General features: G+C 45.6%; 1 protein-coding gene across 1 annotated transcript; it reads left to right on the forward strand.

The window, feature by feature from the left end:
• Window positions 1–410: 410 nt before the first annotated feature.
• On the forward strand, window positions 411–26,241 carry LOC142585509 (uncharacterized). Its single transcript, XM_075696304.1, has 10 exons — window positions 411–646; window positions 2,889–3,077; window positions 10,572–10,703; window positions 11,635–11,781; window positions 15,626–15,754; window positions 18,221–18,331; window positions 19,573–19,719; window positions 20,358–20,546; window positions 22,795–22,962; window positions 26,024–26,241. The coding sequence occupies exons 1-10, from the start codon at window positions 577–579 to the stop codon at window positions 26,161–26,163; spliced, it is 1,422 nt and encodes a 473-aa protein (XP_075552419.1). The 5' UTR covers window positions 411–576; the 3' UTR covers window positions 26,164–26,241.

Raw genomic sequence — 26,241 nt, forward strand, 5'->3', positions numbered from 1 at the left:
TCATACGAAACATCGACATGACATCAAGGCAGCAAGAAACGAAAAAGAAATGCGGAGTCATGAATCAATTGTCGCTGAGACCAAGGCAGAGCAGAACTCGCAACGTAGCACTCGTCGGGTAGGAAACAGCCCACAGCGTAATTGCATATTAGCCAGATCTGCGCCCAGCGTAGCACCATCGATAGCTATACGAAGGCGATGATATGCATCCTAATCATGGCCCGAGAGAGCGAGAGAGAGAGAGAGAGAGAGAGAGAGAGAGAGAGAGAGAGGAAATGGACAGCCGTGCGTAAGGTCCCGGCGAGAGATCCCCCCCCCCCCCCCCCTTGTCTTGTGGAGTGTGGTCGCATCAAGCACGCGCGCGCAAAGGTCAACAGCGTCTCGCAGCCGCAGAATTCTGACGCCGCTGCAGTCTGTCCAGCGCGATAAGGAGGCGCCGCCTTGGGGAGCCGAGTGAACGACGCGACGCCAGCGTTGGCACCGACGACACGACCGCGTGCCGTGGCCCCACCACGCGACGGAGAGGAGTCCCTTGTTTTTTTGTGTGTGGACTCACGCCGTAGAGCATCTGCTGTCATGGGAGCCGACAGGACGCTTCTGCTGCTCTTCTTGGCGGCGACGTCGACCTTCGTCTCTTGCGTGGACGGTGAGTTTTGCCGGCATCAAATGGCCAGTCTCTTTATGGTATAAAAAGACAAGAAAGAGAAAAGAAAGAAAAGTAAGAGAGAATGCATAACTTCCGGACAGTTTGCGTCGAGGAAGTGAGTTGCAGATGAAGGCCCGCAGAGTATATGTTGATCGATGACATTTAACGTTCCGAGGAAGCACCATGGCCATGCGAGATCCCGTAGGGTGGGGTGCTCAAGGTTTATGCTGACCACCTGAGGTTGTTTAACGTGCGAATAAGTCCACTACGCCTGAGATTCTGTATTCCGCCCGACGATAATGTGGCCACCGTGGTCTGGTAATGGAAGCCGCGGCCTAGCGCTAGCAGAGCCAGGCCGGCGAGTATAACCGCAGGAAGAAGAAATACCAATAGTCAGAACGATTACAAAGCACTGATGTATATAGTTTAGAGTTAATTGCTAGCCAGTGGACAATTATTCATCAAGCAGGCAGCCTGCCAAGTTGTCACTTATCTTGTTAAGAAAGTAGCATATTATCAAAATAATTTTTTTAATAAATGCGGAGGATTAATGAACAATATACGGTGAGCTTTAAGGTATGCCTTATGAGTGAGCGCCACAGGGCTATGCTTTATCCCCAAATAATGACAGATGTGGCGAACGAAAGTTCTCAAAGTCAATGTTAATCAGAAAACCATGTCTTCCCCGCTTCTGTATAGAGTGTATCATATAACTTCTTTTTCTGGCATTTGTTTTTAAATATAATGTGTCAAATAGCTCATAATTCTTCTGGGGGTATTTTCTTATCTCATGACCCTCAAATTTGTGACGGTGTCTTGTTTGTGGCAGCATGCGATGTCGTCACTAAACTTGCGATCTATCATAGGATGTAAGCATAAAACAGCAGCATACTGCTGGCAATTTCTTTGCGATAACGGCTTCGCATTTCTTTCGACAAGGAGCTCCAGGCTCGCGCTTTTCGGGGGAAAGAATAGTTTGCACGTGCCTTAAGTAATAAGAAAATTTCTATACACCTATGCTGTATACCTGATTAAAATAACAAAGCACATTGTTCGGCAGACAACTCATTTCACTTTGATTTTTCTTAGCCATTTGTTTGCAAACGCTTCACGCTTTTACTGAACGGCATGTGCGTTAAAAATGACGACTCATTTAGAGTTTTGTTGAAACCCTCTCTTACTTATTTTGTGGAGTTTACCGCCCCGAAACCACGCAGTGAGTTATGAGGAACGTCACGCAATGAAGGCCTCCCGATTAATTTTGACTCCCTAGGAGGAGGAGGAGGAGGAGGAGGAGGAGAAGGAGGGGGCAAAGTGCCACTATCTGTAGCGACCTGGTGTTCTTTAACATGCTCCTAAATCTAAGGTTGGTCGGGAGTAGAACCCGCGACCTCGCGCTCAGCAGCAGAACGCCATATCGCCATTGAGCCAATCACGGCGGGTGCTCTCTAAATTCTTCGTGAACGTTGCGAAAGGAAAGGCAAAATTTCACATTTCGCTGGATTCGCCTATTCAAAAAGGAGGACGCGTTCCTGCTTTCCGCGAAAGCGCGAAGCAAGAATTGCCTGCTCACTGGAGCTGGGTATTAGAGCTGAAATAACAGCGAAACATCTAACAGACAACATATTAAATGAGCTGCAGAAAAGCACTGCCGCGTTATGTGTTATTTCATCGATCGCTAACGCCAAGGGCCTCGATAACACATCTATTCTATAGGTGGCCCCAGGGACCACTTAGAGGAGGTTTGTTTCTCGGCCCCACTGACACTACCAAGGTTCTGCTTGCCATAGGTTCGTCAGGTGCGGCAGTTTACTGCATCAAGGTTTCTTGCCATGGAACTTAAAGACCAACGCTCCCGCTTACTATAAACTCAGTGCCCTTACATGCGTACTCTTACTTACTCGGGTGTTCTTCCTTCCTTCCTTCCTTCCTTCCTTCCTTCCTTCCTTCCTTCCTTCCTTCCTTCCTTCCTTCCTTCCTTCCTTCCTTCCTTCCTTTCTTTCTTTCTTTCTTTCTTTCTTTCTTTCTTTTTTTCTTTACTTTTTAGGCATCGCGACCGTCTTAAAGTATATGTCTCAACTTCTATACCGTCTCCCCTTCCGCCAGTATAGCAAACGACAGTTATTGTAGTTATCCTCTAGTTTGCCTTCTCTTTCTTTCTCACTCCCATGGTACGCGGAGTTTTACAATAAGCAACTCATGACCGAATCCTATAACGCGTATCTGCCCACCTCGGCGACAGAGAAAACTGCCAAGGGTGCTCTGGACTGCCCGGAACCGCAGTGCGCCAACAAGGACTGCAAGACCAAGGTGGGCGACGACGGCTGCCTGGTGTGCGACTGCAACGGCGACTGCCCTCTGCTCGTATGCGGACCCGGATGCCACGAGGAGAAGAACACAACCGCCAAATGTCCCGAGTGCGTTTGCGATGGTGAGTGGACGAAAAGGGCTAGCTTCTTTTTCCTCGTCCGGTCGTCATGCCAGCATAGGGCGCGTAGAATTTCCTACTAAAATTGCTAGAGATAATTCTGGCAATGCGATCGCCCAGCTGCCATGGGAATTATGGGTAGTTCATGGATTTGCCTTGCCTTGCTCGTGGCTTCGGACATTCTTGTGGGGCTATTTATAGCACTTTATCTGCCTTTATCGGCCTAAATTCCCAAGCGGTCATTCTTTTCCGTACGCATGAAGGCGGTAAGTCTGCGCACATGGATATAAATTGCAAATCGATGCATGTATTACGCTACGTTCTGTTCAGTGTGGTCAATTTGCAATGTCGTTTCAAGCCAAAGGAACGAAGTTCACGCAGATCGGCGAACTAGTCATCCTTTCCACGCTTGATGAACAGCCATAATTGCAGCCTCCATAGACACCATAGCGCCGGAGTAGCACTGGCATACTTCAGTAACATTTGTAAGGAATTATATGGTTGTGCTCAATGCGGCGACATTTAATCGCTTTCAGGGACTTTCGTTGTAGAGAAAACTGAGAAGCCATCTAGCGTGATACTCTGCTCAGAGACAAAGAGAATAGAGAAAGAAGAAGGACATTAGACAGGACGATGAAAGGAGCCAGTATAGAGAGTTAGTACATAATTATTCGTGCGCCCGTTGACAGCTGTAAATCTAAGACCCGTGTTGCTCAGATAACACGCAACATCCGGAGAGAGACAATCGACAGTTTCTGCATAGCGGGAACGTGCGATTGATGTCGTATACCGGAATACAGCTTCGTACTGCCCACATCTTTACATTCACAACACTTTTATTACAAATGGCGGGAGGAAATCAGACGGAAAAGATCAATGCGTCGTGTGGTAGCTATGGACCGTTACGCAGTGTAATTCAAAACAACATTAAAAAAAGTTTGGGCATTCGTCTTGTGGATGTTCCTTTTTGTGATGCCGCGTCATACTTTTCCGTACGCATGAAGGCGATAAGAGTCTGCGAACATGAATATACATTGCAAATCGATGCATTTATAACGCAACGTTCTGATCAATGTGGTAAATTTGCGATCTCTTTTCAAGCTATAGAAGAACGAAGTTCACGCAAGTCGATGTACTAGTCATTCTTTCCACGCTTGATGAACAGCCCTAATTGCAGCTTCCATAGACACTTATAACGCCAGAGTTACTTAAGTGCGCCTATGTACTCGTATGCGTTCTCTTTCTCGTTCGCATCGAGACACCACAATTGTAAGAGTTGCTCGTGCTCCGTTTTAGGACGAAGTGAGTGGGTGATTTACAATATGAGTATAGAACTATTTCGGCAACTAATGCGTCATGGGCTTCTTCACAAACAATAATTTGTTGAATGATCGAAGGTTGATAACACGATGTGATATGAAAAACGTTCCGGCGGTGAGACACATTTTGCCAGCGTGTGTAAACAGCCAATATTGAAAAGAAATAATGAAAATAAAACAGCAACAAAAGGGCTATTTCTGCAGTTTCTGCAATTGCACACAAATCAGTGGATCAGTAAAGTTAATCGAATATCGCAATATCAAACGTGCACACATGCACATGATAAGTGCTGACGCATAGCTATCGTATCCCTTTCATTAAAGTAGGTTAGTAATATAAGAATTTCAATTGACTGTAAGACAAATCGCACACTTTAAAATGTTGCTCGTATATGACTTGTCTGTTGGAAATTGTGGCCGCATATAATGCTTTCGAGCACTTAATAAATTTTTACTAGGCTTTTAGAGCATTAATGACCCGTTACTCCATAGCTCGAGTAATATTTTTACCCTGAAAGGACAATCATCCAGGTGATTCATTGCTGAACTCAAAGCCCCTCTTTGCTGCTCAAACTTATAAAGACAGCTTATGAGAATTAATTCTACGTCCTCGTAAGCTGTCCTAAGTTTGAGCAGCAAAGATGCGCTCTGCGTTCTGTCATGAGTGGTCGCACGTGCAACAAGGCATATTAGAACGACGTATACAATACAGAAAGCTACCTGTATGCGCCACTTCGGACCTGAGACGCTGCATCAGAGTTGATGGCACGACAGGCACGAGCAAACATCGGGAACGAAGCTTCCTTAGCCGAGACCTGACACTTCCCTGCTGACGATAAACGAAGGCTGCTATGAAGAGCGATAGACTAGCTCGAAGACGAGCACGCTGGTGACGCCAGTGAGCAAAATAAAAAGGAAAGATGCACCTGCCGAACACACAAAGAGGAGCGACGGGCTTTAGCCTCTTCTGTGGCAAACATCGACGCAGGGACATCCTCAGTTGTCTTTTGCTCTTGGTCCTTGACCTCACGCGAGATATACTACAATAACAGTACGGGACATGTCACAATTTTTGCACCACGTGGGACTAGCCTCAACAGATTACATATGCTGCTGTGTTAAGAGGAAGCTTTAGCTCGGGGGCTCCCGTCTAAATACGAGTGCATGGGAAAGGAGAAATCGTTTTTCTCGGCAACCACTGCATCAAATTCGGTCAAGTTTGTTGCACTTAAAAGAAAAAGTTAAAATCTAGTGACTGTTGGAAGCGGATTTTTCATTTAGGTCGCTCATTACTTTAAAAAAAAAATGTCCAAAGCAGCAAATTTTCAGAAAGCGAAAATATCAAGTTTACGACTCTGTACCTCAGCAATAAAGAACTGTATCACTATTCTGCAAATGGCATCTAATAGCACATCTAAAGCGGACAAATTTGATGTATTATACACGGTATTCAATAATGTGTGAGTAGAACTTTTGTAACATATTTGTAAATATCGTAACAAATTTACATAACACATAAATTAATGTATCAAGTTTGTCTGCTTTGGATGTTCTGATTGATGCAATTTACAGAACGGTGATATCCGTTTTTGATACAGAGGGACACATTTGTAAACTAAAAGGTTTCCATTTTTTAAGCCCACAATTATACAAAATTCGTTGTAAAAAAATTAGGGCCATAAACAAAATTTTCACTTCCAACAGACACTAGAATTTAACTTTGTCACTCAAATGTCGAAAATTTAATTAAAATAATCCCAGGGGTTATCTCACAAAAGAATTTTTGCGTTTTACATGTATTTGAATAGGCGGTGTCGGAGTGTTGGCCGAGCTGAAGCTTCCTCTTAACGACTGGCTCCGTCGCACCAATACTCTTATCATCCCAATCCTCCATCCCTATTTCGTTCCCCTTTTCTCCTTCCCCTGCGCGGAGTAGCAGGTAAGAGAGCTCAAGCTCAGGACGACCTCTTTGCGCTTTCCATAATTAAATTCTGCTACTACCACTACCCCTTCTATATAAAGGCAAGTATCCCGATAGCAGGCTTTGACTAAGCGACGAATTCGAGCTCACCACTTCTGGCCTGCGAGAAGAGTGCTTTAAAGTGTGAGATACGGTCATCCTTTCTTTTCTCCCATTCTTATTAAACAAAAATTTCAGTCCTTGGAAGCTGCTAAGGCACAGCACTACTAATTGTGGGCGTCAAGTTAGAACAATATCATTAAAAGGGTAATCGTGGTTGGATATCCGGCTCAACGTAAGCTAACGTCTTATGTGATAAAAAGCCCTCTAAATAATTGAAAAAAAAAAAACAACGCAGTACAGGTGGATGGGCTACTTTTGGTGGCGGTTTATTCCATCTGGTGGACATAAGAAATGATAGCGCCATAGTGATAATGGGCGATAAACCCTACAGTCGACTAAGATTTGCTTATAAATTTATTATTCAGTTACCTTATATCATGAATTAAAAATGTGTAATTGAAGCATGACAGTTATCAAACTGTCCAATTAGTAGGCGTACTGAGACCAAAACAACTTCTCTAAGTTCGCCAACAAATACAGTGTACGTGTTTCACAAAGTTACATCCCGCAACGCATCAGGAAGGCTTTCTAGGAGAATAGTAATAGGAACGCCAATGATTTCCGCCACTAGATTCTGGGAGGATATCTTGAAACCGGTGCCAGTCACTGAGATGCACAGCCTGAGTCAGTGTAATTTTGAGTTAAGCGATACTTATCTAAAAATTCTCGTATGTCCTCTCATTCTTAGAGCACTAAGGCAATATCTCAACATATGCTGCTCCGCCTAATTACTAATACTCCACAATCAATCAATCAATCAATCAATCAATCAATCAATCAATCAATCAATCAATCAATCAATCAATCTGTTTCATAATAATCACGCCTGTGAAAAAGTGAGCGTGGTCTTTAGAACGAAGTTTTCTATTCTTTGAATAAAAAAAATTCAAAAAGCGACGGCCTGTCCCAGCAGTTTCGGAAGAAGATGATGTGCGTCTCATCTTTAGGGGGACAGCCGTGACACAATCAATCAACTTGGAAACAAAGTAGCCACTTTATCACTAATGAAGGCCGCGACAGCATTTAAACATGCGAAGAGAGAAACAAACTGCACAGTAACTGATAAAAAAGGGAAGGGAAACTGAGAACTCGTCAGTCGCTTAACGATAAAGTTCGCGACGCAAACAGAAAGGAGAGAGAGAGAGAGAGAGAGAGAGAGAGAGAGAGAGAGAGAGAGAGAGAGAGAGAGCAACAGGCATCACCAAAGCCGCGACATGCTTTCAGAACTGCTCCAGCGATGGAGACGTGATCAGCGGCGTTATGGAAGTGACCCGACTCGGGGATCGTTAGATGAGCGGAAGCGCGAGAGGAGAAAATTGAATGTGTTACGAAGAAGATAACCGGCGAGTGCGGGGGAGGGGTGGGGGGGGAGGTGACGATGCTGCAAGGGCTCAACAAGCAGTGGTACGGGCTCTGAATGGGGGTAACACGACCGTTTTCGCATTAGGCGGTCTATAGCGTGTTGGAAAATTGCACTCGGCGAGGAGCGCGCGCAAACGGTGCCACACGATATTCCAGCGATAGAAAGTTACTTCCTAGTTTTGCAACGAAGTAATAATAAGAAGACGAAAAAAAAAATAAAGCAGTGAGTGCATGCTTTCGCTAGCTAAAAATTAAAACACAAGTTGCGCTTGAACGAGCGTGAAAGGAAGGACGTCGTTATACACTAAAACTATGCGCATTTACATGTTGTTTTTATCAAAGCATTGCTGAGTTGCTTGAGTACAAAAATTTTCTTCCATTTTTATTTATTGCCACATCCGTGAGGGCCTTGAACCAAACGGATGAAAAATAACTAGAAAAAGCGAAGGCCATAAGCAACTGTCAAGGGGAAAGGAGAAGGACAACGAAGGTTTCGCTCGTCTATAGATTGTGCTAATCGACAGCGTGATAGCTCTAATAATTGTCGCTTTAGCAAGACATGAGCTACTGAGCAAATAACTGTCTTCATTAATTCTTTTGTGTCCTTTATTTATTTAAAATGAATGTCGAACAGCGTTCTAACACATGTTAAGCAAAATACTAGAATTCAGGACACCAAGTATCTGCCTAATGCACTAGTTTATTCATTAAAAAAGTTGAAGAACTTACGCGTCCAGCACTTCTGCTAACGAGCGAAGAACGATATACGTCTGGCTCGTTACCAGGGCCCCCAAAGACATATTAGGCTAGAACTGTTCGTAAGAGACAATTTCTGCCAATCATGACGCAGGACACATCATTAGCGAAGGCGGCTGCCCAATGGAAAAAGCACTTACTAACTAAAGGCATTTTTAGTTTCGGCTGCTGTTTCTTTCTTTCTTTATGTTTTAAGGCTGTTCTTAAATGCCACATTCACTAGCATACCATGCTTGGTGGCGCGCATGATTTCGCTGTTGACCTCACCGCTAAGTTCTCCAAGTTGCAGCGTCTTATGCGCTTGGGATCACGTGCTGGTCAAATGGATCGTTGTCAGCACTTGCCGCACGTGCGCGTGAGCAGGGTAAACTGCGAAGTAATTTACACCCTTAAAAGCGAATAAGGGTGTAAAAACTCTCACTCTTACACCATTTTTGGATATAAGGGTGTGAGTTTTAGGCAAACTTGCACCCTTATTCATGTTTAAGGGTGTAAGTTAATAGTGTAGTGGGGCTGAAGGCTGAGTGAAAGCAAACATCACATAGAAAGGAGGATTATGGTGTTCTAGGGCTGTTTCTGTCGTCCGACTTTCGAAACATGTTGGCCTTACCGCTTCAGGTGAGGTCTAGCGGTGTCTAGTGACACCTTGCGCCGAAATTTCCCAATGCAAACACGTGCGCCTGCTGAAACTTCCCGCATATTCGCGCTATATATAATCCTACAACAATAACGAAACCCTTCAAGTTTTTTTTTATATAGTGAGCGTGTGGGCTGCCATTCTGTCGCAACGTTCCAGCTTCTATAGATTTCCTTATGGCGTTAAATTTTTGATTCAGTTGGTTTCTTGTGCCCGCGAACGGACCACTTGAAAATCGCGCTGTTAAAGCGCTTTGCACTACGACGAAACGATAAAGATCTGACTGACTTCTCGAATCATTTTGCTTATGTAACACTGAAATCGCACTATCCTCCGCGCATATGAGCCCAGTTGTGTTCATTCTTGCACACGTACGGGTGACTCGGGCCCAACAACCTTTATTTCTTAGCACACAAAAAAAAAAAGCGAGAGAAAGACAACTGTTTTATTCTGGATGCCACTATACGTACCGTTTGCCCACTAGGAGTCGAGCTGCATTCCAGCAAACGAAAAGTAAAAACATAAATAAAGGAAATAAAAAAGTGTGAATATTTAGGAAAGAATATGCAGAAAGTCTCCGCCAAATCAAGTCTGCTAGAGCCACTTATTTTCTAGCTCCTGTCGTCACAAAGGTCACGAAAATTGGTTCAGCTAGACGAGGAGAAATCGTGCTCAGAACAAGGCATCACGACAACAAAAGGTTTAGTTTACTTGTACTTGACCAAATAAAGAAGTCCACTAAAACATAAGCCTGCAGTACCTTCTGGCTAGTGTGGAGCTGCATTCACCTCACAACGTTATTGCTCTTGGATATGTTTGAATTATCTTTGAAATCCGCTTGGCGGTTTTTTGTTGATACTCCATGGGCTGTTCAGGAGCGAAACGCTATCATCAGCTATCAGGAGCGAAACGCGTGAGCATAAATAACCATCAGATTTTCATACGACAAAGTATTGAGATCAGCATAAAACTAGCTTTATCGGCGAAGCAACTATAGGCAACGTTTCTGAGACGATCGTGGTCCACTTCTATGTCTATGTGACGCACACACGAAAAAAAAAAAATGCCGCACGAAAGCGGGGCTTTTTCAGCCCGAAATGCACATATAAAGAAACGGCAAACATTTTGAACGCTTTCTAAAACAACATAAAACAGTCTATATATAAAGATATATCCGGCTATCGCAATGGCAATGTCCTTGAAAGCTGTAGCTGCCGGTGGCGGTTTCGCCTCGTTGTCTTCAAGGGGCGTAAGGTTTTTTTTTTTCTCTTTTTTCCCTCGGCATTCAGGGCGCGCTTCTATGCACAGTAAAGCGCCGCGTTTGCTCTTTGTTGGCACAGGTGACCCGAGGTCGGGAGTGCAGCCTCCCCAGAAGCGCCACTGCCCCGAGCTGACGTGCCCGTCCGAGTGCGAGAAGGAGACGGCGACGCCCACTCATCGCTGCCAGTGGTGCCTGTGCCCCGCTATCACCGGTGAGCAAGAACAAAAAGACAAAAGACTACTGAGAGTGTGATGTAAGGTTCCTACGAAAGGGGGGGAGGACGCACCGGCACAAGTACAGACAGCTCGCGTCTGGCCCCGGTGGCCACGTTCGAATGGAGGAAGAATGAAAAATAAAGTTTGAAAAATCCTACTGCAAACATCGCTAACACGGGACAAGGATTAAGGGAATACGCGACGCAGCGTCCGTGTGGTGCGGCGTTCATTTAATCTAAGTCCCTTATTCGCGCTGTTTGCAATAGTATGCCGTAATAGCAACAAGCGTGGCTAACCACCATCCTGAAAAGAAAGGAAAACAGAAAAATAACTCCACCGCACTTTAGTGTTGGTGCGCATTAGAGAAAATACGGAGGCCGCAGTGATTCCGGTTACCGGCCAGCCTGCTACAATATAGATTATGATCAGCTAATCATTTGCATGTTCAATGACCAGTTGAACGCCAATCAATCAATCAATCAATCAATCAATCAATCAATCAATCAATCAATCAATCAATCAATCAATCAATCAATCAATCAATCAATCAATCAATCAATCAATCAATTAATCAATAAATCATGGTCAATCAATCAATCAACAACGTCACGCAACGTATACACGGAGAATGCTATCGCGCGAGCAGGTGCATCGTCGTATATATGCTTGCCTGCATCCGTTCGTGCGCGTGACAACAGCAAACCTCGAGGTTACAGCAGCGATTTCCCAATGATTAACCCGTCGTTATAGGCCCGGGTGGTTAAGCGGCGCCGTTGTTGAACGAAAGGTCGTACGTTCGACTCCGTCGCGGCGGTCACAGCTGCAAAGCAGACTCGATCATCCGGGCTTACAGCCTTCAAGAAAGCGCCTTCCCCACGGCATGAGATATGACTTGGCTTCGTACGCCGCAAACTTCCACTTTTGCAGCCAAGCAGACCCTGTTGAAGTACGGTGAGCGACACTGTCCTCGCGCGCTGCTCAACCTGGTGTTCCGCCAGGCTGACCCTCTCGCCAGGCACGTGCTCCATTTCCAGGAGCAAGTCCGCCACCAGGACGGCGCCATCCAGCACCTTCGTGAGTGAACGCGCCATCCACACTGCCGTACAAATTCTCGACACTATACGGCTATCCTCACCGCGCATGTCTGTAGTGCGTGTATATGCACACTATTATTGCGCGATGAGGACACCCGAAACTGATTTCGTTCAATCGCTGCGTATTGCTTTAAAACGCGCATGCGCTTGGATTTATGCGCAAATGAGAAAGCCTGAGTGGCGAGAAGTCTTGCACATCCTCCACTACGTTGTCACCGTGCCGGTGGTGCGGTGCATTTCTGTCTCCCGCTTGGTCGCTGGCTTCCTTGCAGAAGTATTCTGCGGATTCGTTTGTTGACAGGCTAGCGCTTTAATTAACATTTTATTCAACCCTCTGACACTCCGATATGCAGTTTTTATGCCTGCGCTCGTTATGAACACTTCAGCTAAGCTCAGAGTGGTCAGCGAATTAAATGAATAAATTTTACTTACGCATGCATTTCCTTAAGGATGAGAGAATACGAGGACAAAAATTCACTGCGGACAAATCGCCATTGAGATTGCTAGTGATCTCTTTTTTCTTTCTTTTTTTTTCGTGGCGTGAAGCAGTCGAATGAAAATCCTTGGAAATTCGAACGAATTTTATGCTGTATAGCAAATAAGTGATTTCAGACTTGTTTTAAGAAAGTAGATTCAAGATTCCATAAAGGACTGGGTGAAGAAAAATCGATATGCGAGTCATCATTCCCAACCTACAGTGCTATTCTAAACATTTCCAAGCTGTCAAATTCAGTCTCTACCTTTTTTTCTTTCTTTCTTTTTGCTCTATAGTATTAAGAGAAACAAAAGTATCCTCTCTGCCCACTCAGGGAAAGGTACATGGCGGCACCTCCCAACAGTGAACTGCCTGTAGCCTCACCATTGGTTGAACCTCAGTTATAAATGGAACGTTCACGCAAGATCACGCGCAAACACTCCTTGAGCGAAACTTTACTATAAGGGCTCTTTTGCTTCGGTCTTTCGGCTAGCCTGACGCGCAGAGGGCTACAGCTGACATATGCTTAGGTTAGCAACACGACAGCTGTTTCAAAAGAAGCCAGAATAAGTTCAACTGCATGTTAAAACGTAGACCAGATCAAGCAGAATGTTTCATCTACGCAATAGAAATAACACCTTCTTCACTTCAAGTACAAAAATCCTGGAACTCGTTGGCCGTGCTTGGCCCTCGCGCCACAATACACCAAATACTTCACGTCTCCTTATCGAATTCTTAAGAGAGACTGGTTTGATCGACATATGGTGAAACCCTTCAGTGGCATTGTAAGAGACGCTCGGGCGGAGCAATTGCCGGCCTTGATCGCCTGGCTAACCCCGCCTGTTGCTACGATTCACCACCACCACCACCACCACCACCACCACCGCCACCACCACCACCACCACCGCCACCACCGCCACCGCCACCGCCACCACCACCACCGCCACCACCGCCACCACCACCACCACCACCACCACAAAATTCTTCATCAAGTACAAAAAAGGAACATTGTGTTCTTGGAATACTCACTTAGATGCTTTAACATTGCTCGATTCGTTCAAAAAATTTGCAAAAATTGCCAGTATCGATTGCTGCCATTGATTAGCACGTCAACAAGTTCGCGCTACAAATATTGGCGATTGTGACTGCTTTTAGGGCAGATAGGATAGGATAGATAAAGTTTATTGAACGAGTAATCAGAATAATCTCTAATGGTCGGAGTACCTAGTCCAGGAATTCGCTGGCTCTTGTCATGTTCTCAGCTTTCTGTATCAGCTTGAGCAGGCCATCGAGGACCGAGGGGACAGCAGTGCCTCCCATTGCTCCGTCGTGGAGTCCATGTCGTGGAGTTCTATGTTGTGTAGCGTGCACTCCCACGTAATGTGATATAGGATTGGTGTGGCGCCGCACAACGGGCGTTCGTCCCTGTAGGCTGTGGGGTGTATGCGATGTACTGTGGTATGTGTAGGTTCGTGTAAGTGCCCTTCTGGATCCTACTCCAGGCAGCGACATCTTCTGTATTTAGATTTCGATGACTTTCAGGGCTGGAGATGTGAATGCAAATTAATGCTAATCAGAGTGCCTTTGTATCACACAATGAGCCACTGAGAGAATTCACTTAGAATGACAGGAACACATTACATTACCATATTCAGCCGAGAATCTCTCATGAGCAAAAATAAAAGAAATGCAAGAACTGCGAGAATTCCAAAAGCAACTCAGGGGCACCAAAAAAAAAAACATAAAGGAGCGTCCAGCTCTGATCACAACAGGCGGTAGTGGCCGCCCTACTGAGTGGCGTATTTCGATTGCATTCGCCACCACAACCATCTGTTCAGTTCGTATGTCTGATATGCTCCTACATTAGCTATTGCTCACTTGTGCTGTCGGACGACGAGTGAATTATCAATTCGGCGCGATTTTGCGTTCTATCGGTGCTAGGAGTCCCAACGATATATGTGCATCTCGGGTTGTACACCAGTTCTACTTTGGAATTGAATGTATTGCTAATGTAAGTGAGAGGTTCACAATCGCCGGTATTCGTAGCCAGTACCTCCGTGTACGAGAGTGAATGGTACCACTTTGTTTTAGAGACAATTTACATGTAACTTATGAGTCATCTAAGTGTGACCATCAAAGAAGTCTTATTTCTGTACGTATGCAAGCTGTAGATGTGTACAGTAGCGCACAAATAAAGTTAACTTTATTACATGTTGTTGCTGCATTACACAACGCTCATATTTCCAGCCCGAAATTCTGGAATTAGCCATATCAGGGTAGCAAAGTTATTCACTCATGTATTCGGTTCATAAACAACAAAACACGTACGCAGCTACCTTTTTTTTTTTCGGGCCGTGCATAGTTTTTTTTTAATCCTTGCCCACCGTGATGGCATAGCGGTTAGGCCGTGGGGGCCTGATTTCAATGGGGGCGAAATGCAAGGACGCCAAAACAAATTGGGAGCCCCCCCCATTGCGGCGTGCCTCATAATCAGATCGTGGTTTTGGCACGTGAGACACCAAGAATTCATTTCAATTCAAACTTTATTATGTTTGATTCAGCAGCGTACCATTCCCATAGACATCCCCGCGTTGCTTCTCTAACTATATCGCCGCATAAAAAAGATGGTCTTGGCAACTGGCCCAACGTTCCAACACGAGCGCATTTAATTGAAACCCTTCCAATATGAAACGGGAAGCAGCGAACTCAAAACTTTTTTTTTCGGGCCACACCAGCCACTGGTTGTGCAAAAGCGCTGATTTATAATGCGCGGACACCGTCAACGTTCGAAATATAATCTTAAGTTTACTGCCGCGTTTCCGAATAATTTATCTAACCACGGTCTAACGATTTCTTTAAAGTTTTAACAAAAGCATGACGTCCTTCTTGGTGCATTGAGCTAAACGAAGAACCAACATTTGGAAGAGGAAAAAACGGATGACCCTGACGCCTGCAACCATTTATTTTTGTCAGCGAATCACATCATCCCTTCCCCGCGAAAAAATACCGTGACAAGGTGCATAAGCCACCCGTCGGTAATATAGTTTCTGAGGAACAACATACTTTTCCGGATACTCGGAACATGCATTAATGCCAACGACCTACTCAGCTTGCACTTGTACGGCCTAGTTTTTGTCCGTTTGCGTAAGTTTTCTTTCCTTTTCCTTGCCTTTTTGATATGATCAAGTTACCAGCGCGAAATGCGTGTGTTCTATCATTATTTACCGCTGCCACATACTGCATGTTCTCATTTCACGTGTGCGCGACATACGCTATAGTCGTGTTGCAATCTTGGTGACCAGTGCAACGCAAAGAATTTCATCAAACATTGTGCGTGATTCCGGGGCAGTTGCAACCAGCGGCAAGCCCGGGGAGCAGCACCCTCCCAAGCCAGAGTGTGTCACCCCCAAGTGCGAGGGCAAGGGCTGCAAGCTGGTGCCAGGAGACCACGATTGCCCCAGCTGTGTCTGCACACCAGGTGGCGTGCTCTTTGATTTTGCCTGAAATAATCTCATGGGTGGCGGCAATGAAAAAGAAACCTGCCATGAGTAACTCCTTAAGAGGAAAAAATGAAATCAGGAAAGAAACCATTTATGATAACTCAAAGGGAAGCTCATTACTTTTCGAAGCGAGATCGGGATGCCTTAGAACACGCACCTATAAAGCGAGATATAAGAAGGAAGAAGAAGCATGTGCTTGCTGCGGTAAAGCTAGGGAAACGACGGAGCATATTTTATTAGAATGTGAAGACGTTTACCCAACGGTCGATTTAGGCACCACTGGCCTCCTTGAAGCCCTTAGGTTCAGCGGGAGCAGTGTTAAAGCAAACATGTCCGTAATAGGCATTAGTAAGAGGCGATTGGAGGATTGGTGGAACAAAAGTATGGAAACGACAAAAGACGGAGATGTACAAAAGCACAGATCGCAATAGGGGATCAGAAAATTTGGGCGTGGTAGTTCATAGTGTTTTTTCTTCTTTTTTCATTGTTTAACCTAGGTAGGACATTAGGCAGTATAATAGCAAGAGCTTGGTGGCGCAACCCACCACCCCGTTCCAAAGGGGACGCTCATAACATCCATCCATCCATCCATCCATCCTGACCTCTCCCGTGCATGTCAGCACGACACCAAGTTATAGGCACGCTTACGACTGATTCATTCATGTTTGACGGAATGCAGTGCTCCGCGGAACTTTCCTCGTGCCATTCGCGATGTAAGCTATAGACGCCTTTACTCAAAAGTTTAAGCAGTTATCAGTTCAAACTTGGGCTACTGAAAGATTGTCACGTTAGCTATAGTCAACTAAGAAAAGAATACATACAATAAGTTGCGGCGCGTGTGAAGCAAATATTGGCCTATTTCCCGCTCACAGGAGCTGGATATACGCTTGATTCATGTAAAGGTTAGTTTCAGTGGACGGCCGATCTTTGAGACGGAGTCACACAATTGAGTCAAGTGAAGAAGAAAGCCGAAGGGGCCGCGAAGACCGGAAACCTTCCCGCTCAATGAGCGGCATTAAATAGCACGGACTCCAATCTTTAGCGAGCCATTCATGCGCAGACTATAGCATCCGCACTCATGCATATCTTAATTGCGAGCGCCGGACAGGTCACAGATACGCTACTTAATCACTCCAAGCATGAGCTCTTCCTCAGTAACTACGTCTCTGTAGCAAGGCTAGCTGGTCTAATTTGTGTTTACGGAAGTAATGCCATCGTTGAGAGTTTCCTGTTTTCTTCGAAATTGCAGTGGATCAAGGTATCCTGGGATCGGAATAAAGCACTCACAATCTGCACGCGTTTTGACTTCCCGTATGCCCATTCGTGAAAATGGTTAGAGTGTTTTTAAAACAAAAAGCCGAATATTTGTAAAGGAATGTCTTTTGTAATCAGTCCCAGTCGCATGAATAGATACCAGCATGAACTATTTATCTCCCCTTTACTTCTTTGGACAAGCCCACCCAGCTATTGCTTGATCGCGGAATCAGCTGCCACATATTTATTGTTCCACGTGAAATCGAGAGGAATGTTTCAACGAAAGACACCAAGAACGTAGAGGGTATACCGATTGGCCTTTTGGCTATACCCTGTAATTTTCGCCATTTAGTAAGCGACAACAACGACGACATACTAAGGCTTGCTGTCAGTAGTTGCTGCACCTGGAGAATCGTCACTAAACCGACACTGAAAGCGTTCTTCGCGCTAGTGTAGAAACAGGCACGTTGATAGGCCAGTGAACCTAAAATTTGCCTTTCATTGAGCGAACAGCTCATGAAAAGCTGTCGCCATTAGCGCTCGCCATTATGCCCCTCCTGTGCTGTTGATAAGAACTTAGGCCATTTTTTACTTGTGCTTGCAGACGCTTTACAGCCTCTGGAGCTGTGTTGTTGATGATGATGAAAAACTTTATTTATCCCTCTTTAAAGGGAAGGGGGCGACGGAATAGAGGGGGGGGAGGAACTACTTGAAGTAGGCCTCATCTATCCTCTCAGCCCACTCCAGGATGGAGAATGCTCTAAACGTGCGATACAACAAGCGACTTGAGCTGCAGAAGGCTCTCGGAGCCAGCGTCCTGGCTCTGAAGAGCGGCCCACTTTAGGCGCTTGTAGCATTCATGCGGTATACAGGCATCACTGAAACTCTGTAAATAGCTTTTTGTGGCATTGCATTTCGCGAGCGTGTACGTATTAGCGTCTGCGTATTTTTTTATATTTTTTCTCTCACTTTCTATTATCCCTCGCCATCTTGCCTGCAGTAGCGCATGCCAAGCCCAACGCTGCTAACCTCTCCAGATATAATTAAACTCTCAATCTCTCTCTTTCTCTCTCTCTATTTGCTCAACGTTAAGCAAGTCTACGGTTTCTGCAGAACAAGGCCGATAAGTGAGGCACTTTTTGTCGAGACCCAGAAACGAACTACCTTTCTTTTTTAATTTCTTCGCCCAGAGCCGGGACACAAGAAAAAGGGGAACAAGACGAAAGCTTCCAAGGCGCACGTCGTCAACAAGAGGACTAGTTCACATCGCAACGAGAGCTCGGAGGAAAGCAACGAGTCCAGTAAGAAACTGCACAATACCAGCATATGTTGATGTTATTACTGAGGCATGTGAAAACGGTTTGATAATGCCCGTTTAGAGCCTTGCACCATTCGAACGCACTTTGTCTATAAGGGGTGTTGGAGACTACACATCTACTTGCCATGGTTGGTTAAAGGCTATGGTGTTCCTCTGCTAAGCACGAGGTCGCGGGATGAAATCCTGCCCACGGCGGCCGTATATCGACTGGGACAAAATGCAAAAAGTCCAGTGTCCCGTGCACTGGGGACACGTTAAAGAACCCCATGTAGTAAAATTTAATCTGGAGTGTCCCACTACGGCGACCCTCATAATCAGATTGTAGTTTTGGTACGTAAAACCCCAGAAAAAATATATATATTATAATTTTGCGCACTATGCCAGCTGCTGAATGTTTTGTCCTTCTTACATCATTTATTTCCGCTAGATGGTGCCCTAAGCGACTGCACCATTACAAGGTCGCTAGATATAAATTTCAAGGTACAGCCAGTTTTCCTTTCCCGCTCTCCTTCTTCCAAACGTTCCGAAATTCCCGACACGTGTGCAAAAACTACACATAACTTCATAGCTTCATAGCTTCATAGTTTGTATTGTACTACATTTATTGTCAATACTGGTTTTGAAACTGTATTCCGTGCAGTAAATCCTTGTTCATGCGTATGCTGGCGTTAAGCATGCTAAGCGCAAAAAAAAAAAGCTCTGAAACATTAAAAAGAACTTGACTGACCACCCCCGCTAACCAGCCGAAATGCCACATGAACACACTAAGTCAATCACGCACGGTCAATGGCGGGAGAACGTGAGGACGAGGAGGACGGCGGCTAGATGAAACAGTGGCGCTACCTTGAAACTTCTTATCTAGGGATCTTATTGCACGCCAGGGCTGCACACCTGATGTACGCTCCGAAGGCTCAGCTAAAACAGATGACGAATTCGCAAAGCTTTTTTTTGTGTTCGTTAGTGCCGTGTGTCATCGTTATTAATGCGATCGGCATCACGATTGGCTGGCATTTGCTATTGTGAACAGTTCTCTAGTGCGAGGACTTTCTCGTGAACACAAGCCCTGAATTTCACGCCACCGCTCCAGTGTGACTGAGCTAGTGAGTTTAAGCAGAACGGAGAACAGGGAACGTTCTGCTAAAAAAGTTATAATCATCTATTTGCCCCTGGCGAACTTTCGTTGTTTCGAGAGAGTGATGTGGCATCTTTTCGCCCTACACGCAGACAGCCAAGAGAGCAACGAGAAGCGAACTTCCCGAACCAGAAGGGACCACACCAAGGCTGGCCACAAGGATGGACACAAGAACGGTCCCAAGCATGCCAACCACACGGCGACCCACGCGAACGGCACGGAGCCTAGACCAGCGCTTCGTGAGTTCCTGTAACGATGCGCCTAATAAGGCATCTCCAATATATGAGGTGAAACCAGACGAAATGTGCGAGACAAGAGGGAACAGCACGTGGGACACAGGCACACATTGATTTGTTTCCCAAGAAAGGTGTCCAGTTCACACACATGAGCATGCAGCGTTGCTGACGTCATGGAAAACATTGCGCAGGCCCTTCATTCGATTTGTGCGCATCATTCTTAGTCGAGAAATCAGCGTCAGTTGATGACCACCTTCATCAGAGTCCCCCTTGTTCTAACGTTGCAGGTGTAAACCCTGTGTTAGGTCAAAGGGACCGAAATGATTCACAGGAAGACGGAAGCTTGAGTTGAAGAGCACCAAAATGAAGGAAAGCCTAAACCTACGCTCCAGACTAAAGCTCCTTTTCTTCACCAACTGTTAATCTTTCCTTAAGACATGATACAAACAAAACGTGAGGGAAAAGCACAATGGTGTTTCTAGCAGGTAATAATAAGCAGAAAACTCTCCATCACGTGACTGACTAAAGTCACTTTCAGCTAAGAACTGGCTGCCATAGTAAAGTGCAAGTGGCCTTGGCACGGCGCACTTGATCGTACAGCAGCTGTATACACTTGTTTACCGCGCGCACGCGTTACGCAGCCGTGCACACGGCCGTTCAGTGCGTGGTCCCGGTTTGCGAGCCGTACTGCAAGTACCGCCAGGCCGAGCACGGCTGCCTGGTGTGCGAATGCCCGGACGTGTGCCCCGACATGGTGTGCGGAGGAGGCTGCCAGCCGTACTTCACCAATGCCAGCAAGTGCCAGCAGTGCCTCTGCGCCCCGAACATCCGTAAGAGTTGTTTGCATCCTTAAACGTCATGCGTTCGCGAAGCACAACCGCTCTTGTTGATCCCTGCCGCTGCGATGTGCCTGACAAGTGGTCCCAAGATCTCGCTCGAAGTTGACCGCTTAGAACAACCGCCTCTGGCGGCAACGCCAGACATTGCAGTTCGCGTCCGCCTCCAGTCCGGATGAACTCGTATTTCCTTCTTCCCTCTTTTATTACCCTTTTCTCCCATCTTCCCCCTCCCTAGCGTAGTATAGACAACAGGGATCGGCCCTGGTGAGCTTATCTGCCTTCTTTTATACCGGATATTTTCTTTTTGAGTTGCCGCGGTGCCGATTCTAGCATGCAAAAAAATTAGTGATGAATAAATTTGAAGTTGGGACCAGATTAAAATAAGTGAGCTGCACTGTGCTCTCTAGTATTAGTGAGTTGATAGTACGTTAGGCCTGGCGAGGTTGGCGGATTGCATATGTTGATTTCCCTTGAAGTGTTGGGCTGCTAAGCTCGCGGTCGCGGGATCGAATCTCGGCCACGGGGCGAAATGCGAAATAACGCACGTTAAAGAATCCCAGGTGGTCGAAATTTCCGGAGTACCACACTACGGCGTGCCTCATAATCATAAAGTGTTTTTGGCACGTAGAACCCCATAAAAAATTTCCCTTGAACATAGCTTGCGAACTGAGTACGCACTGAGCCTCATTCATAGAATGAGGCTCAGTGCGTACAGTACGTACTCAGTTTCAAACTAGGTCTCATTCTTAGACTCTAGAGCTGGTGCTTGATCACGGGAGCAATAGCAGCCCTTGCTTTTCTACTTAGTGAAAGCGCATGGGCTAAACTTCGTTATCTTAAAGAAAAAAAACCTTCTTTCAGATGACAGTAAAGGAACATATTGAATACATCTGGATTGTTCGGGAACCGTTCTATAAACATCACACCGTTTCATTTATGCCGACGTCTGATGATTTTAGATGCATGAAAAAATCATGACTCGAGGGGCTGCAGACTTCTTCCCCAAATCAAAATGTTCGCGATGAACAGGCTGATTTACATAGAAACGCTACTATGCGCCGGCAGTCTCGGAGCTCACGCTCTGCCGGTGATTACTTCATGCTTCGAGCCAGGAAGCTTCCGAGAAAGGGGCAGCACGCCACTCTAAACAGCGCCAAGAGAGGGGCGAGGAAAATTAAGACGTCATGGTATTTTACGTTACGAATATCCAGTAGAATCGATCAAAAATTTTTTTTCTGCTGAAATGTTACGTGATCAACTTATCTATTCTCAGTTAATTACTGCAATGTTTCAATTCCGGACGTGACATTACGCAGTGCGAAAGATTGTACCGTATTTTCACAGCGAACGGCAAGGTGGTGGCACCAAACGTCTCCCATACATGCGTGATTTTTCTCACCTTAAGAAAGCTCAGTTCGCCGTAAATGTAGTCCTCCGCGCAATATCGAACGCCGTCAATCACTCTAGTTTCGCTTAATATTTCCGACAGCCTACTCTGAAAGTAAACCAACCAGAGATTGTCTTGGTCGTGCTGCTACACGGCGCCCTAACCTCATTTTTTGGCGCGCTTGCGTTGACTGCAGTTATCAAACAAGCCCAACCTATGCTGGACGTACGAAGAGTAACTGTGTAGTGGAAATGATGGTCTTAAAATTTGAAGTTTTACGTACTGCAATTCAGTGATCACTGCAGAATATGCTGGAAATGTTCACCACCGGCTTGAAGACATGTCTGCAGGTGACGCAGCGTATTGTTGAAGACTCGGTGGAGTTGCCGAAGTTATTTAACTGTTCATTGTGCTGGGTAATGGGTGCCTCTATATATATATAGCTCCCGCAGTGTGTGATGACGCGTTCTCCTGCACCTGGTCCTTTGAAACCACACCAAGGACGTTACCGGACGAAATACAGCCCTTGCTGCAAAATATCGCGCGTGAAACAGCGACGCCATTCACAATCGTTTGATCATATTTTTTTTGTTTATTTTCTCACTACACAGTTACATTTTGGACACCCTTTACCTCTGTTGAACCACACGGGATTCGTTCACCGGCAATCCTATAGGTTGCTTTTCCACTAGCGTCACTTGCGAAACCAAGCTGCTCTCCTAAGAGCGCTGGGAGAAGCTGGAATCTCGAAAGTCTCTTAGGCTGAGTTCATATTCGTAACGCGTTTCTTCGCGAAACGGCGCGCCGCAAATGATGGCCCCATTTCCTGGCGCCCATGGTCGCCTTGCGCAGGCCGGGAGCAGCTCGCCGACGTGTTCGCGTCGTTCTGTTCGGAGCACACGCTGCACCGGATGGTGGCCGACTTCGACGACTTCCGGGACACCCTGCTGCGGCTGCAGCACCGTAGTCTCGAGCTGCAGGAACTCCTCGGCCGCGTCGAGCACGCTCGAGGCATTCACGGTGAGTAGGCTATACCCGCAGAGTTTCCTATACTATACTTGCGAGAGGGGAGACCCTGGCGCTGCGTTCATTCTCCAACTGCGGGAATGGCGGTTAATACATGGTGTTGTCTGCATTTCCATGCTTGTGGCTTTAAACGTTCTTGCGGCTTTGCTTACGACGCTTTGTCTGCCTTCAATGGCCTCAATTTCCAAGTGATTGTATTTTTTTTCTTAACGCAGGAGGCAACAATTCTTTGCTCATGCGCATTATCACTGCGAGTTGTTGCGTTTGTAGCACAATATTTTGTTGAAGATGATCAAACTGCCAAGTCACAAAGCCATTTGAAGCCAGAATGACGAGTATGAGGAAATTTCATGTACTAAGCATCATTGCCAGGCCCGGATTATCTAGCCACCATGCCGGGCTACTATTCTGGACGATGTACAATACCGCCATATTGTCAAACTCTGCAATGGCGGCATTTTGAGCCAATCAGAGAAGCCATAGCTGGCCTTTGGGCCAATTAGAGCTGACCAGATCGCAAATTCGACAATGTGGCGGAATTCGGCAATGTCGAGAATAGCCCCCCCTAGCTAAACTATCATGCTTGCATCTCCCGTAGACACCAGCGCCACAGTTCCCTATAATAATTATTGTAGGACACTATGGCATTGCCTTGGCAGTGGAAAATCAACGAAGTTTCGTAGCCACTTCTCTGACATGCAAACACCGCTAAAGAAACGCAAAAAGTCATGTATGTCATGTTAAAGCTATAGGTCGTCTGATTATAGGTTTAAAGCTACGTAAAATAAAGTAAGTGTAGGCATGCCAAGAAAGCATGCACCACGCATTGGTACGAACTGCACGATAAAACGGCACACATGGGAAGAGAGGGATAAAAGAGCACAGACTTGCTCACCAAGAAAAATTCGCACCCTTTGGGACTTAGTCTACCCCAATACAATTGAATCGGCGTCTATCTTACGTCCATTTGTTTTCTTTAACGCTGCACTCTGAGTACTTTCCGGTCACGGACGGCCTAGCGTATCAATCAGGTATAGTGTTTCGGACGGGAAATTAGCTAGCGCATATCATTAAACAAACAAACAAACAAACAATGCACGCAACATAGATAATTTTAGTTTGAGAATAACACAAGTCTCAAATGGTTTTTAAATTCTTTCAGTACGACTGAGTTTATATTAAAGGAAAAGCGCTGAATAAACATACAGAGCGTTATGTTGCACACATTGCTCGAAGATGCGGGTTGAACGAAAACACCATGATTCACTTGCTTTTATTACATGTGAAACATAAATATGCATCGTCGTTTGAAAGATTCAGTGAAGGGCGGCTAACGCACACTTCTCCCCTCCTGCCGTTAGGACGTCCCTCTATAATCCTAGCCCCGCTCCCCCCCTCCCCCCTCCACGAATCTTCTCTTGTCGTGAGAGAACAACTGCATTCTGTAAATAAGGCGCCGCATTCGCGAAGCTTTTAGTTCGCAAGCACTGTTTGCCATTGACCGGGTGCGCTCCCTTTTTAGTACGCCCAACACGACGATCGAGTGACATCTGGTCTTACAAACAGTTCTAGCGTAAGAGCCTTTTCGTGAGTATCCGGACCCTTTCTCCCACCCACAGTCTCGGCAAGTGAGCTGGCGAGTGTAATCGCGACACTCCCGAAAGCGAGTGATCGCGTTCTGTTATTCATCTACCAACTCTTCCAGACGCCAACCCTTTTAAAGCATGTATAAGCCTCACAACGGGATGCTTTGGTCTACGCACTTAGAGAGACTCCATGGTGCTTGCTGAAAAAGTTAGCTATTCTCTGTCACATACGTTCTTGCAGGCTTCTGGCAACCTTGGATCCTAAATTTAAATGAACACTATCTAAAATTTCGCAATTATTAAAAGCTGGTAAACAGCATCTCTGTAATACAGGATACGGCAGACCTGCCGTGAGCTGAAACTTGGTAAATTGGAAAGGATGACAAGATGTGAGACGGCTAGCAATGGCACCTCGATGTTGTCGCACCAGCTCATAATGACCGATATCGGCCTCATATGCTCAGGGCTAATTAGTTGTTTATAACAATAAGAATAACATTTGAGGTGAAAGAAGGCAAACTCAGCATGACTACTTTAGGAAACATATTGCACGAAACTATCCTAAATAAAAAAAAATACTCCGTAATATTTCTGACGTCAAGCGTATATCATAAGCGCAGAGGGACGGTTGTAAAATTCAAAAATTGAAATAAGGGCTTATTATGTCGTCCAATATTTCAGCTTTTCGCACCGTAGGAGTGCATAAAGAACTTTGAAAGCATCCTCTACTAGTTTAGACTCGCTTAATCTTTCTATATAGCGTTCTTTCCCTAAAAGGGCCGGCAAAATAAATTGAGTAAGCTAAAGAAGGAGATAAAGAATAAGTTGAGGAGGCCTTTATTCTCGCCTATGCATGCGTGGGGACACTCGCCGAAATTCGTACGCACACGTGGCAGCGAATGTTGGTCACACGAACAAGCACCACGGCCACGTTCAGATCAACTGCATAAATCGCTCCGTGTTTTAACGTTACGAATTCTTTCGCTTGAATACGGTGCCAGATAACAAGCAGCATAGATGAGAGAGAAGAACCGCAGGCAGCAACAAGTGTAAGTTTAACGCTTGAGTGTGCAGAAGCAAACATTTTAAAGACAGTGCAGTCAAAATAGTATTTATTTATTTACTTATTTGTATATTTATTTATTTTTCAGAAGAGGGAGCATCGCGTTACTAGCGGCGGCGGATGTAAGCAAATGCATGATAATAACTGATCAACTAAACATCTTATAATACTTACACAATAAGCTTTAGCTATGTATGAATAAAAATTAATTGTTGTCACAACTTTACTGACGTTCGCCACAGCTAGTAGGGCGTAGCCGAAAAAAAAAGGAACAGAGTGTTGTATCCGCAGCGCTGTATAAAAGCTTTTGGCTTATTCCATTTGAAGCAGATGCTATTTGCTATATTGTCCCGTGGTCACTGCACAATGCGCCTTCTTTTTTTTTGCCCTGATATGTACACTACAGGAGCGGTGCCGGAAGAAGTTAGGACGAGCTTCGGAAGGCATCCCCACAATCATCCCCAACCTCTTCATCATCAAGCGGGGCACCATACAAAGCACGGGCACACTCATCAATCCAAGCCTGGCGAAAGACACCACAACTGAGCGCTTCTTTTTCCTAACCGCGTTCCTTGCCCATAGGCGACGTAACGCAATTAATAAAGGCCCTTCGCAGGTACCAAC

The sequence above is a fragment of the Dermacentor variabilis genome, chromosome 6, assembly GCF_050947875.1.
Source record: "Dermacentor variabilis isolate Ectoservices chromosome 6, ASM5094787v1, whole genome shotgun sequence".
Taxonomy (NCBI): domain Eukaryota; kingdom Metazoa; phylum Arthropoda; class Arachnida; order Ixodida; family Ixodidae; genus Dermacentor; species Dermacentor variabilis.